This window comes from Lactuca saligna, chromosome 8 (assembly GCF_052625555.1).
Source record: "Lactuca saligna cultivar CGN05327 chromosome 8, ASM5262555v1, whole genome shotgun sequence".
In the NCBI taxonomy this organism is placed as follows: Eukaryota; Viridiplantae; Streptophyta; class Magnoliopsida; order Asterales; family Asteraceae; genus Lactuca; species Lactuca saligna.
In genome coordinates this window covers 237,516,346-237,535,337 of record NC_136424.1, presented here as the reverse complement: position 1 = coordinate 237,535,337, position 18,992 = coordinate 237,516,346, and the positions used below count along the sequence as shown (strand labels likewise).

The 18,992-nt window shown below is 35.9% G+C and overlaps 1 protein-coding gene and 1 long non-coding RNA gene across 4 annotated transcripts; one reads left to right on the top strand and one right to left on the bottom strand.

Annotated features, from left to right (window-relative positions):
* Nucleotides 1-1,102: 1,102 nt before the first annotated feature.
* Nucleotides 1,103-4,193, bottom strand: LOC145012686 (uncharacterized). 3 transcript variants are annotated; one of them, XR_013664623.1, is made up of 4 exons: nt 3,485-4,183; nt 2,905-2,970; nt 2,149-2,246; nt 1,103-1,448 (listed from the first exon to the last, which is right to left on the bottom strand). It is a non-coding gene; the product is annotated as an uncharacterized LOC145012686 (long non-coding RNA). The 3 variants fall into 3 exon arrangements; XR_013664621.1 differs by lacking the exon at nt 1,103-1,448 and having other exon boundaries at nt 2,046-2,246; nt 3,485-4,182; XR_013664622.1 differs by lacking the exons at nt 1,103-1,448; nt 2,905-2,970 and having other exon boundaries at nt 2,046-2,246; nt 3,485-4,193.
* Nucleotides 4,194-10,445: 6,252 nt separating this feature from the next.
* Nucleotides 10,446-12,290, top strand: LOC145011350 (uncharacterized). Its single transcript, XM_078970055.1, has 3 exons — nt 10,446-10,584; nt 10,679-10,909; nt 11,130-12,290. Exons 1-3 carry the CDS (start codon nt 10,570-10,572, stop codon nt 12,240-12,242), a joined length of 1,359 nt encoding a protein of 452 aa, XP_078826181.1. The 5' UTR covers nt 10,446-10,569; the 3' UTR covers nt 12,243-12,290.
* The last annotated feature ends 6,702 nt before the right edge of the window (nt 12,291-18,992 follow it).

The following is an 18,992-nucleotide window of genomic DNA, read 5'->3' as shown; positions in this document are numbered from 1 at the left end:
TGCCATGTTCAGTCAGTCAGTTCCGGACTTCGGTCCGATGCAGGGGACAAGGTCCCAGTCGGTTCCGGACTTCGGTCCGATGCAGTTAGTTCCGGACTCTGGTCCGATGCAGTTAGTTCCGGACTTCGGTCCGATGCAGTTAGTTCTAGACTTCGGTCCGATGCAGGGGACAAGGTCCCAGTTAGTTCCGGACTTTGGTCCGATGCAGTTAGTTCTGGACTTCGGCCCGATGCAGGGGACAGGGTCCCAGTCAGTTCCGGACTTCGGTCCGATGCAGTTTCCGGGCTTCGGCCCGATGCAGTGGGCGAGGCCCAATATGTGTTTATATGTTATTGTATGGTATGTGGTAGTTTGGGAGAGCTCACTAAGCTTCGTGCTTACAGTTTCAGTTTTGGTTTCAGGTAATTCCACAAGCAAAGGGAAGAGCTCGGGGTGATAGCATCGCACACACCACAGCTTAGCTTTTATCCTGGGGATGGTTTTAGTTGTTTTGGATTTGATGTAGTATGATACAATTTTCCGTACAGTATTTTATTATGATTTGGGATGCATCGCGTATGTTTTTCTATGTTATGATACTCATATTATGGTTTTGATTATATTGAAAAAACGAAATTTTTGGGTCGTATTTTTGGGTCGTTTCAATGGTACATGGAGATTTGTAAGTATTGTTGCAGACTTTAAAGACACTACCCTCAATTCAAAGATTCCTCATTTATCACAAATGAGGGAGAACGTAAAGTCTATATATGTTGTGAGACGCTGAAACTTAGGTAGTGTCTTGGATGTCGAATAGTCTGTAAATAGAAAATGTTGACATGACCTCGTTATGTAATGTATTTACTAGGTACTTTAGTGATTTGCAATGTAATGTCAAATTCTAGTATTTTTTGTTTCCATGAGTACCATATAAGTAGAGTCGGTATATTAGGGAGTTGTAACTTTATGGGCATTAGTATGCTTTAAGCTTTCTCTCATTGTTCTTTTGTACCCAATGTAATTGAGCTGAAACGAGATCTTATTTAGATCACTATGTTCAATCCTATTTTGATTTTGCTTACGATTGATCAAAACATAATTTAAACATCTTTTCAAATTCTCATTGTAGTCGTCACCTTTTTTTTGAGTATTTATCAGATCCACACATACACACACACACTCCCTCTCTCTATATAGGGTTAGACCTAAAACTAAATTTTTTTTAATGTGGCCCTCCTTTTCTCCTTTTTTTTTTTTACATACACACTCAAATGTTCATGCTCTGTTGCTGTTTGGAAAGTTATTAACATCGCTGGTGAAGGGGTGGGTTGCCAGTGTTGGGGTGCATCGCCGATGTGTTGGATGACAGTGGAAGCCTTGGAAATTTCGAGGTCGTAGGGCGTAATGATTTCTCCCGAAAATGAAAATTGGATGCACACTGAACTGGGACAGAACGAAAGGGGTATAATCTGTGACAAGTATTAGTTGTGACGTGTATTAGCGGTGGCATATACTAAATACGACGACAAAAGGATTAATAGTCACTACTAGAAAACTAGTCCAATAGCTACAGCACAATCCATAGCTATAAACGAATTGCTACAGAATTGCTACGGAAAAAATGGTTGTAGCATAATGGCCCGTGGCTAAATTATAGCTACGGATTAGCTACAGAATTGCTACGAAATAGCTACGGAATTTTCCGTAGCTACCATAGCTACGGAATAGTTACGGAAATAAATAGTTACGGATTTGCTACAGAATAGCTACGGAAATGGATAGCTACGGAATAGCTACGAAACTAAATAACTTCGGAATAGCTACAGAAATAAATAGCTACGGAATTGCTACGGAAGTAAATAGCTACGGATTTTCTGTAGGTAATTCGTAGCTAATTACTTTTTATTTTTAAAAAAAAAAAACAACACAAAATTATTAAAAAATCCAGTTTTTTTCTGTCCAAAATATTGAAAAAACCATTTACATTAAACTTATAATGATATTGAAATTCAACTACAAAAAAATAATATTATAATAAAACTCATAAACCTAAAAAAAGTATGAAATACAAAATACATATTACTAATGAACATTGTCTAATAATACACATTAAAAGTGTCAACTACAAATGTTTAACTAAGTGCTTACAAACATAAAATTGAGAATTACTTGGTGGATTACTTGGTAAATTATCGGGTATGTTGAATCGTTAAAGGCTCACAAGTGTTCTTCAATTTGAGTTTTGAATCAAAGGCTGCCAATTGTTCCTGTTTCAACACATCATAATCAATGATCACGAAAAATACAAATATAGCAATGTACTTTATTTATTTGTTTATTATAGCCATAATTGGGAACATTGAGCAAAGGTGAAACAATATATATTGAGCAAATGGGAACAGTTTGTCAAACTTTTCCATATATCTTGCAACAATTGGGTATCATGCTTATATAATAGTTTAGGTTCCATATACCGAATTTAAAGTAGTTCATGGTAATTGCAAAAATCATAAAATAATAGCATGACCAAAGGCTATTGAGCAATATATTAGTGAAAATCTAACTCATAGATGCATAGTAGTTACACAAAAGTTTACTTAATCTTACCCAAATGCAAATAGAGTCCTTGGATTATGCTTTTCTTTCCAACCACTTAAGCAAATTTAGTTGCATGATACCCATAAACATGAGTTGGATTTAAAAGCAATCATTTTCTAGAATTTATGCAACGTACAAACGACATGGTGGTGTGTTGATGCTTGTTTCAAAATAAGCATTTTATGCAACCTACAACTTTAACAGACCTAAGAACAGAAAATTCCTCTCTTTTCACATCTAATATTCAAATTTAGTGCTTCTAAACATAAACTCATAGCTCAATAACTCGATTTATTATCTCCACTTCAAAGAAAGTAAAAAAGGTACCAGAGTCTTTTAAATCAACATGTACAGGTCTCAAGCAACTATTGTAGCATCTTCTCCCTTTTCAAACTATAACAGAAGAAACAAATAGATATAAACAATATATCTAATCCCAACAAAAGAAACAGATATAAGTTAATTTGTAACTCAACCAAAAATATAGGTTCACTTGACTATAACCAATGTATGCTCTTCAAAATAAGTTACACAACAATTATTTAGCTCAACCCTAACACTTATCCTGTGAAAATCATTTAAATCATCTTCTATGTTTGGAAAAGTTTGACAAAACTGAAATGGAATACAATAACATACTGATAAATACAAAGATTTCCAATGAGGATTTAATATATACCATCGATCATATATATATATATATATATATATATATATATATATATATATATATATATATATATATATATATATATATATATATATATATATATATATATATATATATATATATATATATATATATATATATATATATATATAATGCCTAGTTTATTCAATTCAATCTCTTTTATTTGAAAACAGGAAGAAGGGTGGGTGGTGTGTAGGGTTTTCAAGAAACGACTACCCGTTATGATCAGGAGAGCAAGCGAGCATGAACCAATCTGGTACGATGATCATCAAGTCTCATTCATGCCTGAAATCGACTCACCATCACAAAACAACACCCGATCCAACTTGGGTAACATTGGTTACCAATACCCGTATGGTTCTTGCAAGAAAGAACTAAATTCACAGTTGCAAAATTACCAGATTACCCCAGGCCGCCGTCTCCAACTCCCTCATCTAGAGAGTCCAAAACTTCTCCCAACCTGCAATTCTTCAATGCCCATTAACTATGGTATCGACATAAACCAACGAAGCATCACTCTACAGCCTACCTTGTTCACTCAACACCATAAGGGAAGGAACGCCTGAAAAGAAGTTTACGATGATCATCAGGACTAGGTTTTCCTTTGTGGGAGAAGAAATCGAGCAAAGAGGGTTAATGACGGAGGACTATGCTACCAGAGAGGGAAGGAACGCCTGAAAAAAGGTGAATGCGCCGGAGAAGGGACGAGCTACGAGGGGTTTTTGGGTACCGTTCAAAGAAGACAGAAGGGAGGAAGATAGAAGCGAGAAGTATGGAGCCTGCTAAAATGGAGGCGGAGGCGGTCAATAAAAAATAAGAAACCCTAAATTGAAGAAGGACAAGAAAAAATAAAAAAAACGGGGGTGCTAAGACTCGATCTCGGGTACATTATTTACATAACAAACAACTTAACCACTTGGCTGGGAATGCCACATCCTTACTAATGTCTTCCACTAACACTTTTATTCACTTATCTACCGTTTATTATTATTATTATTATTATTATTATTATTATTATTTTATTATAATTATAATTATAATTATAATTATTATTGTTATTATTTTATTATTATTATTATTATTATTATTATTATTATGAGAAGGGAGAACCGTTTATATATTAAACGGGATTAGGATTTCATTAGGGTTGGGTCGTCATTAGTTGCTTTGGAAACAAGTCAGGGTAATCCGGATCTAATGAGGATTTAGGGTTACCAAAAGTAACAAATTTCTTTAGTTTACCATAATCACCCTCAATAAATTGAATTTTCCACTATGTTCTCATATGTAAAATTTAGTGAGGTTTTGGGGCGCTGCCCCAACCCCCGCGGGGGCGCTGCCCCTTAACCCCGCCCGCTGACCTGGCAGCGGGACCCCAGCTAGGGGCGTTGCCCCTAGACCCCGCCAAAGGGGCGTTGCCCATTTGGAAACCTCGGCCCTAGGGGCTCTGCCCCCAGACCCCCGACTGGTCGTCAAACCGGCTTCTAAGTCTCTTGTCAAACCTTTAGTCAAGTGATCTGCCAAATTTTGTTGCGATTTCACAAACATAACCAAAATCACACCAATCATGATTAGTCCTCTAATCATACGATGTCTAATGCCTAGGTGTTTAGATTTGCCATTATAAACCTGGCTATATGTCCTAGCCAAAGCGACATCACTATCACAAAGGATAGAGATAGGTGCTATCGATTTAGACCACAAAGGAATCTCATAGACTAAATTCCTTAGCCATTATGTTTCTTTACCAGCATCTGCACGCAACAAACTCAGATTCCATTATTGAGTTTGTAATGCAAGATTGCTTTTTGGAAGCCCAAGAAATGGCACCTCCCCCAAGATGATGATGATGTTGATGATGGTGATGGTGGTGGTGGTTGTGGTGGTGGTGGTGGTGATGGTGATGGTGATGGTGATGATGATTGTAATGATGATGATGATGATGACGATGATGATGGTGATGACAACGATGATGACGATGATGATGATGGTGATGGTGATGGTGATGGTGGCGATGATGGTGATGATGGTGAAGATGGTGGTGGTATTGATGATGATGGTGGTAGTGGTGATGATGATGACGGTGGTGGTGGTGGTGGTGGTGATGATGATCATCATCATCATGATCATCATGATGGTGATGATGATGATCATGGTGATGGTGATGGTAGTGGTGGTGGTGATGGTGATGGTGATGTTGTGATGGTGATGGTGATGGTGATGGTGACGGTGATGGTGATGGTGGTAGTGGTGGTGATAGTGATGGTGATGGTGATAGTGTGATGGTGATGTTGATGGTGATAGTGATAGTGATGGCGATTGTGATGGTGGTGGTGGTGGTGATAGTGATGGTGATGGTGGTGGTAGTGGTGGTGGTGATGATGATGATGGTGATGGTGATGGTGATGGTGGTGGTGGTGATGATGGTGATGATGATGATGGTGATGATGATGATGATAATGATGATGATGATGATGATGATGATGTATATGAGTCGTGTGCACATACGGGATCCATTGCTTGTTTAATGGTTTAACACTATAATGCTTATGAATACGTACACATACATCTCACAAACACGTATACATACACATATACACGTACACATATACCACAACTTATTCATGTATATAAATATACATATACAAACATAATCCATCACAAGTTGGTGAAAAGTATAGGCATTACAATGTTAAACTGTGAAACGAATACTTAAATTTTATCATTTGTGCCATCTGAAAGATATGAAAGAGCCCAACAAGCATATGTAAAAACTTCTTTATTTGAATGAATAAGTTGCTTTAAAGCTGGAAGTGTAGGTTTTATATATGAAAAGTCAAGACAAAATTAGAATCCAAAATTATCAATGTACCACAACAAATGTTGAAAAGATAGAGCCAAAAACTATGTGGGTAGTTTGGTCTTTTCTGAAACGAACCTGACTGAAAGAGGGTTGTGGTTTTCCTCTACAAAAATTTGGAAGCTTCCATGTGGAATTTCTCAAGATAGATAACTTTGCATGCTCATTTAATTGGAATAGTAGAGGAATCAAAGCACCTTGTGCAAGTACAAGGTCACGACATTTAGGGGAATCACCTGCAACATTCCTTAAATCCCATACAACCTACCATGTACAAGATTCAACCCAACTACTATGTGAACAAGAATATGTGTTAATCTGTGATGTTAACTATTTCACATATTGGATACATCTAGTTCAATTGTTAAGGTACAAGGATTGTAAATTTAAAGAAATCGTGTGTTAAGAATCATGAAAGAAAATGAAGAATATTTGCTTGATCTCAACTACTGTTATGAGCAAACAGGGACATGTTACTTTCGTATGTATTATGTAAGCGCTGTAAGAAAATAAACAAAACATACCAAATTAGAGAGAAATCAGAGCTGTAAGCGACAAATCGGAGCGATCAGAAGACAGGAAACAAAACTCGGAATTTAGGAGAAAGAGAAATTAGGAATCAAATTACCCTTGAAACATACCAAATTAGAGAGAAATCAGGTGGTGGTGATGATGATGATGGTGATGATGGTCATGATGGAGATGATGATGATGATGATGATGGTGATGGTGATGGTGATGGTGATGGTGGTGGTGATGGTGATGGGGATGTTGATGGGGATGGCGATGGCGATGGTTATGGTGATGGTGATGGTGATAGTGATAGTGATGGTGATGGTTATGGTGATGGTGATGTTGGTGATGGTGATGGTGATGGTGATGATGACGATGATGGTGATAATGGTTATGATGGTGATGATGATGATGATGATGGTGATGGTGATGGTTAGAATTCCGTTAGAATTCTACGGATTAGCTACGGAATATAATTTCCGTTAGAATTCCGTAGCTAATCCGTAGCAAAATAGCTACGGATTAGCTACTGATTTTTCTTATTTTCGATTTTTCGGGCACCAAACTTCGTTTTTTTCGCTCCGTTTTTTTTCACACATCTATTATACATGATTATCTATATTTTCATCAATTTATAGCTATTAATATCATTTATAAAGTCGTGTGCACATACGAGATCCATTTGCTCGTTTAATGATTTAACACTATAATGCTTATGAATACGTACACATACATCTCATAAACACGTATACATGTAGACATATACCACAACTCATTCATGTATATAAATATACATATACAAACATAATCCATCACACGTTCGTGAAAACTATAGCCATTACAATGTTAAACTGTGAAACGAGTACTTGATCCCGAAGGGGCACACAACTTTATGAACGATATTAATAGATACAAGTTGGTGAAAGTATAGATAATCATGTGTAGTAGAGGTGTGAAAAAAACGAAGCAAAAAAAAAAAAAAACGACGTTTGGTGCCCAAAAAATCGAAAATAAGAAACATCCGTAACTAATCCGTAGCTAATTAGCTACGGATTAGCTACGGAATTTTCTTATTTTTGATTTTTCGGGCATCAAACTTCGTTTTTTTCGCTCCGTTTTTCACACCTCTATTGTACATGATTATCTATATTTTTTCACCAACTTATAGCTATTAATAGCATTCATAAAATTGTGTGCACATACGAGATCCATTACTCGTTTAGTGGTTTAACACTATAATGCCTATGAATACGTTCACATACATCTCACAAACACGTATACATACACATATACACGTACACATATACCACAACTCATTCATGTGTATAAATATACATATACAAACATAATCCATCACAAGTTGGTGAAAAGTACAATGTTAAACTATGAAACGAGTACTTGATCCCGAAGGGGTACACAACCTTATGAACGATATTAATAGCTACAAATTGGTGAAAAAATATATAATTATATATAGTAGAGGTGTGAAAATAACGAAGCGAAAAAAAAAACGACGTTTGGTGCTCGTAAAATAAAAAATAAGATAAATTCGTAGCAAATCCGTAGCTACTTAGCTACGGATTAGCTACAGAAATCTAACGGAAAACATACTCCGTAGCTAATCCGTAGGTAATTAGAATCCGTAGGTATTCCGTAGCCATTCCGTAGCTAATTAGCTACGGAATAGCTACGGATTTTGTATCTGTAGCTATTCCGTAGTTATTTCGTAGCTATTCCGTTACTAAACTAGGGCATCCCATTCTGTAGCTGATCGGTAACGATTCCGTAGCTAATTAGCTACGGAAAATTTCCGTAGCTATTTTCCGTAGGAAAATGCCATGTTTTCTAGTAGTGAGTGGCGACATGCGTTGGAGGGAATCTTTGGCGCTAATCTTTTGGGTATTAGCGGCAATGTCGTCGGAGGTAAAAACGTCACCAAAAAGGAATTAAACAAAATGGACTTCCTGGCGTTGGATTAAGACTAAATTTACAGCTATCAATTCACCTCAACAGTTGATACGGATCGATAACATGTGCCCATTAGCGACGACAAACAACACGAAACTTGGTTGTTGCCTTTAATGCTCACATTTCTTGTGTGTGTGTGTGTATATATATATATATATAAAATTTCTATAGGGAACCATAATTATTGGTTCTCCAACAAACCAAATATTTTTTTAAGTTCTAAAGTTTATTATTTATGGAAAAAAAAATAAAAAAATATATAAATTTATAACGTAACATTGTGAATCTTAAATATATTTTTCGGATTCACCGTGTAAATTTAGATTCATAATGTTAAATTTCAAAGATACACACACACACACACACACATATATATATATATATATATATATATATATATATATATATATATATATATATATATGAAAAAGTTCAATAGATAACTATAATTATTGGTTCTCCAACTAACTAAATATTTTTTTTAAATCTAAAGCTTATTTTTTATGGAAAAAAATTAAAAATATTTATAAATTCATAACTTAACATTGTAAATGTTAAATATATTTTTGATTCACAATGTGAATTTTCAAAGATTCGTATTGTAAATCTGACGAATTTTTTTTATCGAATTTGATATAATTGGAAAAAGAATAAAAAATTATGAATTTTTTTATTAAAAAAAATGGTTTATTGGTTATTTAGTTAATTATGGTGCTCTATTGAACCTCTTTATATATATATATATATATATATATATATATATATATATATATATATATATATATATATATATATATATATATATATATATATATATATATATATATATATATATATAGTAAATTACACGAATGGTCCCTATGGTTTGGGATAATTTGCACGTTTGATCCCTAACTTATTTTTTTAACTCGGAAGGTCCCTATTGTTTGTTATTGCTACACATTTGGTCCCTATTGTTTGTTTTTGTTACACGTTTGGTCCCTATGTTACGTAAAAAGATAATTATTTAAATAGAAAAAAATGATAGAGTAGGTAAGGTAAGGAGAGAGGATGAGATTGAGGGTGTGTTTATTTAAATAAATTAAAAAATCAAGGGAAAAATAAACTTTTATGTAAGACAGAGACCAAGCGTGTAAGAAAAACAAACAGTAGGAACCTTCCGAGTTAGAAAAATAAGTTAGGGACCAAACGCGCAAGTTACCCTAAACCATAGGAATCATTCGTGTAATTTATATATATATATATATATATATATATATATATATATATATATATATATATATATATATATATATATATATATATATATATATATATATATATATATATATATATATATATATATATATATATATATATATATATAAGCATGTAGGTTTAACTCTATAATATGGAAATGCATTACAGTTCTTCGGTAAAAAACTATCAGGATGTACAGAGTGGTTGCGTAAGATATCCTTTAAGACGATGTGGCGAGCAACTCGTCGCTGATATATCATTTCTTAAGCCTGGTGAGAAGGTAGTGACGTGAGTGGGTTACTTTAATAGCATGGTATTATTTTAATAAAAATATATTATATACCTTTTAGCACCATATATGACTTTTGCATGTAACTTCTTTTACACATGCGCACTATGATCGGCGAGGAAGTCGTTAAAATTAATTAATTAAAGATAAAATAAAATTTACAAAATTTTCATTACTCAGTTACTACTGTTATTTCTGAAATAGTATTAATATGTTAAATCAGAGTTGCGTTTTCCACATAAAAAATGTGTTCTGGATAGGTCATTAGTTAAATGCCACAGAATGTAAAAGACAAAAATGATAAGAGTATATAAACATATAGGCAACCCATATTTTACATGAATTATATAGATATTTTTCATAAATTTCCTTAAATTTTAGTGGCTTACGAATTTCCATAGTTCCGAGCTCGTTCACTGAGTTCCACTAACCATGGATTCAGACGAGGTTGGTTACCATATATTGATGTTCCAATTTAACATGATTCTTTCTCAAAATTTACGAAATTGTTTGACAATACCGAGTTGGTCTAATTATGCAGGCTAATGTCGAGCAAGGATCTACAGAGTTAAAATACCTAGAGTTTCTGAACAAGATTGGAGCGTTATTTCTGGCATTATTGTCAAATGTGTATACTTTCATAAAAGAACACATTGGCATCTCTGAAAAAACCATTGCTTCTGTAGAAAGCACCGTAGGTTCTACTGTCGGGCCGCTGTTCAACAAACTCACGGATTTTCTTCAGAGTATTCTTGTGTTTGCTGATGACAAGGTACAGAGAGAGAGAGAGAGAGAGAGAGAGAGAGAGAGAGAGAGAGAGAGAGAGAGAGAGAGAGAGAGAGAGAGAGAGAGAGAGAGAGAGAGAGAGAGAGAGTTGAACTATTTAGGTCATTATAGTTTTAAGTGATGTTTTTTTTCCAGATAAATTAACCCTGCATGTTAAAAAAATCAAAACTAATTTATAATATATAAATTTAATTTTGCTTTGACAGATTGACGAGTATGCTCCATCTTCATTGAAGAGCCTTCTTGGCAATTTGCATTCTCATATCACCAATCCAACAGACACCGCCAACGCCGCACTTACAAAAACCAAGTCCCTTTTGGGTGGTATCCCAATCTTGGGCAATGTACTGGGCGGTGTAACAGACTCGATCTCCAGTACAACAGACGCAGCCCATGAATTGATCGATAAAACAACTTCTTTAGTCACCGATAATCCTCTATCCCAAGCTCTCAACACAGCAGCTGGCAAAATGATGGAGGAAGCTCAATCAGCAGGCAAAAAAGCAGCATTGAAATCAGTTTATGCATCGTTGACCCTTCTTCTCCTACCATTAATCGCTGAGGTTTGGTATAAAGCCAACACCAAAGAATGGTTTAGAAGACTGGCAAAACTGATTCTCCCACTTATCGAGAAGTTGTGCAACGCGTACAATAATTTAGTCGAGAAGATGATCGACAAGGGTTATAGCTTTTTCGATTATCTACCCACGATACCAGTCGATGAGATGGAGGCCGCCTACAAGTTGGTGAAGACCAAGAACGATAGTTTAGCAGCGGTTGCCGGTGGTATAGAGGATGCTGGTGAAATGGCTTCCAACATCGTGGGAAATATCCCACTCGTGGGAGGTATAGCAAGCTCGATCACAGAGACAGCAGATCATATGATCGATAACACAGCTTCTTTGGTGATGGACAACCCTATATCACAAGCTGTAGAATCAGCAGCCGATAATATGATACAGGGAACTGAAGAATTCGCTACAAAAGCAGCGTTGCATTCTGTGTACTCGGCGTTAACCCTTCTGATTTGTCCGGCGATCGCTGAGGTTTGTTATAAACTCAGTCGATACAAACTCATTAAGGCAATGGGAAAAGCGATTCTCCCACTGATCGAGAAGTTATGTGAGTGGTACAATCAAAAGTTGAAAGATTTGGACGAACAGGGTTATAGCTTTTTTGGTTATTTGCCCACCATACCCATTGAGGAGATGAAGGTTGCATACATGTTGGTGAAGACCGCCAATGCAGGATTAGAGACTGTTGGCAGTGGTTTATCAGCTGTTGGCGATGTAATCGGATTGAACGATGATGACGAGTAATTAATACACGGTTATTTGCATATATAAACGATGGGTTATTGCATGTTATTTGTACCCTACTACAATGTGAAGTTCTATCTATATATGTAATATATATGTAATAGGACCCTTTAAAAACGATAACGGCTGCAGCCGATTAGATGCCCAAACCGATTTAATCGATTTGTTTGGCTTATAGACGATGCCGAATACATGGTTGCTGTATCTTACGTACCATAAGAATTAGAGTAAGGAAGCTAAATAAAAGATATTTGCATTGTTAGTGAGATATTTAATTTCTCATCTAAACATATTTCTTATTATTTTCTATGCCCAATCTTTATATATAGCAATCAATACTATTATTTATACCCAATGATAATATAATGATAAATGATGCACTAAAATTAATTAAGGAAACAAAAGTAATATATACTATGGTCCTACATTATAGTCAACGATCCTTATGAATAGTTACATTTTATCATTTCAGACTTTGGTCACAATAGTTTGATGGGTTGGCAAATTTAGTCTTTTAAAGTTGGCTGGTCAATTACTAGATGCGTATCTTGGACACGTGTTGTTCTTCCTAATGTAGCCACAAAGCACTCCTTCCTTGAATTACCGTCTTCTTCAAAGAACTCTGAAAAGCTGATGTAGCAACGTTGACTTCATCGATTTTGGTTTGATCATTCTCCATTCGATTAGGGCTTCAATTTCCGACAAACCATCACACAAAAGCCAGAAGATCCTTCCGATCCGCAACATGAACTCTATTTCAGGTTGACGATTAGGGTGTCTAAGCGAATCACTAAAACAAAGTAATTTTTAGGTTGCCCTCATAACTAGTAATGGAATAAAATAATTTTTAGAGAGAAATATTGATTTGTTAATTTATTATATAATTGATAAACTAATTCGAAATTGAAATAAATAATTTATTAATATATTATATGATTAATGTAACGTGTCATTTTCACAAGCAAAACTTTTCGCTTTATTTAAGTAGAGCTTCCCATTTATAAATCCATTTTGAATAAAATTATTTATTCCAAACACATTTATTGAAATCAGAGTAATATTAAAGCGCAAAATCTTCGTTGTTCCTGATGAATGTGTATAGTCACGCCTTCGCTTTCTCAAGACATCTGATGATACCTGAAACAATAAACAACCGAGTAAGCACAAAGCTTAGTGAGTTTCCCCCAAAAATACCCCATACGATAAACATACAAGCATGCATCGGGTCAACTTAGCCATCGGGCTGGAATACCCAAGGTTTGTTGGCCTACTACATCAACCTAACTGCTCTTTGCGAGCCTACATGCCTACGACTTACAGCCGGCCCACACCGGGTATCTTGGCATTAAGCACAAAGCAGGATCGCCTCAACCCACTACCACTATATGTCGACATATAAATAATGAAGGATTAAATAGGCACAGAATACAAGTAAACAACAATGATACATCTCATTACCGCTTACTAGTCCTCACATCGCACATTGTCTCACTACTAGCTAACCTCCATAAAGTGTGTAACCATAAGTAACCAGAGGTGAGATAGCCACCCAAACAAATAATCATACTCTAGAGCCACAACCAAACCAGGAACATGCAAGAAAGCCTGGATCAAGAGTTCTCATGCTATCCTACATGACCACATACGATCCCTAGGGCACTCCACTCGATGATAACCAACTAGTATAGGTAGACATATAGTTCCACAAATCACTACCGTATAGTAACATCCTATATACAAGGATACAGATCTAACATATTACTGCATCATGACAACATACTCAATATTTAGGTACAGGTCTAATAGATAACTACAACATAGCAACATACTAAATACCAACAATCCAAGGAATGCATAACCGTATATACTTAGAGGTGAGATAGACACTCGGACAGGTGACATACTCTAGAGCCACAACCAAATAAGGAGCAACCAAGAAAGACTAGATCAAGATTCCTCAGTCTTTCCTACATGACTATATAAAGTCCTTAAGGCATCCCTTACTGTGACAATAGTCAATTTCGGGTCAAGTCATAGCTAGCTTCCCTGCTTCCTTTCCTTCCCTTGAAGCAATTCCTCGAACAACAGAACAAGAAATTAACCCTGATCAATGAACCTACAAAATCCTTCAAAACATCTTGATTATATCCAAATTTGGAGGCACCAATAATTTTAATTAATCATGGGTAGTGATACTATTGCTGACATAATAACCTCTATACGAAATGCCGATATGTATAGAAAAAGCGTGGTTCGAGTAGCATCTACTAATATCAGCCAAAGTATTGTTAAAATACTTTTATGAGAGGGTTTTATCGAAAATGTGAGAAAACATCGAGAAAACAACAAATCTTTTTTGGTTTTAACCCACTCATGCTGTAATCAGGCTTAGCGACCTTCCATCTTTTATAATCTAGTTGTTGGTGCAGTTCCTCTCTTTCCTGTCTCGCCCCTGGGTGTAGTTGATCTAAGAGCCCTAGTTCTTTCGTTGAGGTATGAAAGTAGAAAGGAAAGGTGAGCACTCTTGTCTTTCAAAAGGAGTAGCGGAAATAATTAACATAGTCTAGATGAGGCTCACTTGGAAGATCCCGCGTCGGGAGCGATAGCAGAGTTGTTTAGTCCAGTTTTTGGCCTTATCTTTCTTACAGGTGGCGACAACGTCGAGTTGCTTGGTTGGCTAAGGAGGCGGAGAAGAGATGAGAAGCTCTTGCTTGCTGTCTACTTCGCGAGCCTTCACTGCCCCGTTCTGTAACTTACCTTCTTTCGTCCGTCCACGAGGCAGCTCTAACCGGTTAAACCCGCTTTGGTGGCCCGCCCCAAGTCTTGCCCATAGCTGACTTCTTTGCGGAGTTCCTCTAATTCTATGAATTTTTCTAGAATACTCTTTTCTTCAATATCATTCAAAAAAGGTTCGGATTGCCTAGTATTCCACCAATTAGTAACCCAGGATTCCATACTTTTTTGAAATGAGAGAGAAATCCACCAAGGCAAAAATACTATAGATGCAAGATATAAAAGAGGAGTGAATGCTTTCTTTTTTTCCATTTTTTTGCCGGATTAGTGAAAACTCTGTCAAGCCTCGCCCAAACAAAGCCCCCACTCTTGCTTATTCGACCCGGTTTTCTACCGCAGTCAATGATGCCACAATCATTAATCATTGCATTGAATTCCTACAATGATACAAGATTTGGAGGAATTAAGGTTTTCTAGTTTCAATCTATAAATACCGTTTAGCCCTCACTCGCCGGTGGGCTCACAACACTTGCTTTGTTGATTGAATCGATCGGGATGCCCTCGGGGGCATCCCTCCCTGTTGTTGTTGATTGAACAGTGGAGATTCTCATACTTTTTAGCTGACTTCTTGCTTCCTTCGTACATTAGCTGCACTAGACTGTTGAGCTATAGAGTTTAGACTGACTGACTCCATGGCACTAGTTAATAGCTATCATAGATCGTTCCGGCCAGTGATCATTTGGAAGATCAACGTCAACAAGTCAAACCGGACGACTCAATTAGCCCTTGTATATTAGGGTTTACATTGTGTAATTACTAGACAACTCACTATTTTAATGAGAAATCATCATTGGAAAATTCGTATGTTTGAATTTCCTTAGCCGTGAAAATGCTAAACATTGAACCAAAGCGATAAAACACTATTGCACACTCACCAGGAGTGTGTAGGACCTTAAAACATGGCTTAATGGGGTTTACGGACCTCGCATTGCAAAGCTGGACACTCAAAAGGGTCACAAACAAAACCTCTCTCAATCGTTTTCACTATACCTCTTTCTATTTGAAATCTCTCCTAAATCTCTCCCAATCTCTCTCAAAAGTTCCCATGACTTTTTGAAGTCGTTCGGGTCATTACGACCCTTAACCGTGTCAAAAATCGCTTAAAACGAGGTTAGAACGGGTAAAATACCCCAAAGGACCCGGAAGCTCCCCCTAGGGCCGAATCCTCTTAGAGGCCGGACCCACTTGGGTTGGAACCGCAGCGTGCAAGCCGCAGCAGGCAAGTCGTAGCAGGTGAGCCGCAGCAGCGAGCCGCAGCCCCGACCGCAGCCAGCGAGCCGCAGCCATGCCCGTATCAAAAAAACCTCGGACCGCAACTCCTCCCCTGGATCCGCACCCATTGTTCGGTTCCTGCTGCTGAGGCCGAGACCTCGCCTAGAATTCCGAAATTTCCACTTTTTCGCCCGGTTTTCGACCACGACTCCGTTTTAAGCCCGTTTTTAATTATTTTAACGTGGGACTTTCTCCAGAAATCATATTTTAACATATGAGACCCTAAATATTCATAATTTATACATATTTTTATGGAAATATTTATTTAAGAATAAAATCTATTAAGTGAGATCTTGAGGTGGAGTGTGGATCTTTCCATAATAATTGGCACAAACAACCACCTCATGCCCATTCCTTTGACCAACTATTGTACTCCCCACTATTCCTAGTCACCTCAAGGTACTACCCCACTCATTTCCCAGCAAACCCACATCCAAATGAGTTGGAAAACTCTCTTTCACTCTTAATATCACTCATTTTCCTCATTTCCACTAAGTATCAAACATCACTTTTCTCTCAAATCCTCTCACTCAAATTTCGAGTTTTAAGGGATGATCATCAAACTTTCTCTCATTTTTGGTAAGTTTCATCACTCTCCTTATGATTATTACATTCCCTCTTACTCAAAATCATAGATTGCTTACACAAACATCATCACATTGATGTTAGATCTTAGAAAATTCAAGTGATCCTTCAAGTGTTCTTGAGTTGAACACCTCTCATCTTCGACATTCACCCACTGAAATCACTCAAGGTGAGTTCATACCCATACAATTTCGTATTTTATTAAGTTTTAAGGTGGGGGGGGGGGGGGATACAAGTCAAAATCACTAAGAAGACACCTAAATACTTCTAACAGCTTTCATCAGAAAAGTTGGGCTCCATTCACAGACTGTTTTGGTCGACTTAAACATATTTTTTTCAAAACTGTATTAGATGCAAATATTTCAGGTTTATACCTTTAAAATGACTACTTGCACGTCTCCATACGATTTTTCTACAATTTATGGTGATTTTTGCAAAACTGTCTATCATTTCAAGAGCCAATCCGGACCAGTCTATGTTTATGGATGTTTTCACCTAAGTTGGAGGCCACTAAAAATCATGGAAAATTTTATGAACAAACTAGACTCATTTTTTCAAACTCCCAGAATTTACAGATTCTGATTTAGATCTGTTATGAAGTTTTTATAAATTTTCTAATAACAGTGATCGATGCTGTTACTAACGGAAAAATGCTAACAATTTATTATCACCTTGTAACATGTTGAGCAAGGTGTATATCTTTATGTGCATGTATGTTATTTCAAATGAATGAAATTTTATCTTGGTATATAAACATACATCAGTTAATAAATGGATGTTTGATATGATATGATATGATATATATATATATATATATATATATATATATATATATATATATATATATAATATATATATATATATATATATATATATATATATATATATATATATATATATATATATATATATATGAAATATAAAAGATAACACGATTTGTTGTAATCAAAGTACATCCATTTTACTCAAACAATTGAATGAACCACGTCGAATATAGTTTAAGTACATTACATTTACTACCCTTGTTTTGATAAACTATAATAGGTAAAGTTTATGATACATTGCATAACACACTCATACAAAAAGGGTAGATATATACAATAAGGGATTTTCATTTCATTATACCTAAATTTGTTAAATACTTTGTGAGACATTCGCTTCACATTTACTAATAAGTCCTGTATTTTAACCAGAGTCACCTGGAGGGAGAGCGTGTAGTTGTATATAGATCTATATTAGGATTGACAAACTCACACCTGAGCTGCATGCAACATCTAGACCGACAGGTTTGAGGTGACAAATGTCATAACATTCCCAACGCCTGAAAAACGTCATTTCAGGCCCACTAGGTCATAACATGGTTATAATAAACTCACAGAAAGTATTAACAAACATAAGAATTTATGGGAATTTCATTTAATTTAAATGCGTTTATGTCGATTTAAACACATATCATTTTCTAACAATAAGAGAGGTACTTATACATTTTGGTCTTCGGATATAAGACTACATTACACTTTTTTAAGGAAAATATCGGATTTTCTGAAACAAACATGACATTTACAAGAGAAATACTTTTACCAAGATTTAAAACAAAATCTTATGAACTCACCAACCTTTGTGTTGACACTTTTTCAAACAGCTTGTATTCTCAGGAAATCACTAAACAGGTATCAAAGTGCATTTTGAGGATGGGACGTTAAGGCGTCAACATTCATGTTTTGTCAACTTATTGTAATTGATTTGGAAACATGTAACTCATACAATGATGTAACTCTTTCAATTATATATATATATATATATATATATATATATATATATATATATATATATATATATATATATATATATATGTTGGTTGTGTTTGCTTAAATTACTATTGCAATTGTGGTTATGATACTATACATGAAGTCCTCCACCCCCGGACGTTTCCGCTATCCTTGGCTTGGGGGTGTGACACCTACTAACAAATAACGAAAATTAGTGGGCCGGTATTGGTGCCTTTGACCTACGATACAATTGAGGCAAAACTCACCTGAAATGAAGAAACCCGAGAAACACCGCGATATGCTCCCTGCTACACTGTGTACTCCTGCAGAT

Excerpts from the sequence above, each read along its gene's own strand:
- LOC145011350 (XM_078970055.1), top strand. Across the intron at positions 10,910-11,129 it reads TTGTGTTTGCTGATGACAAG|ATTGACGAGTATGCTCCATC; the intron begins GTACAGAGAGAG and ends TTGCTTTGACAG.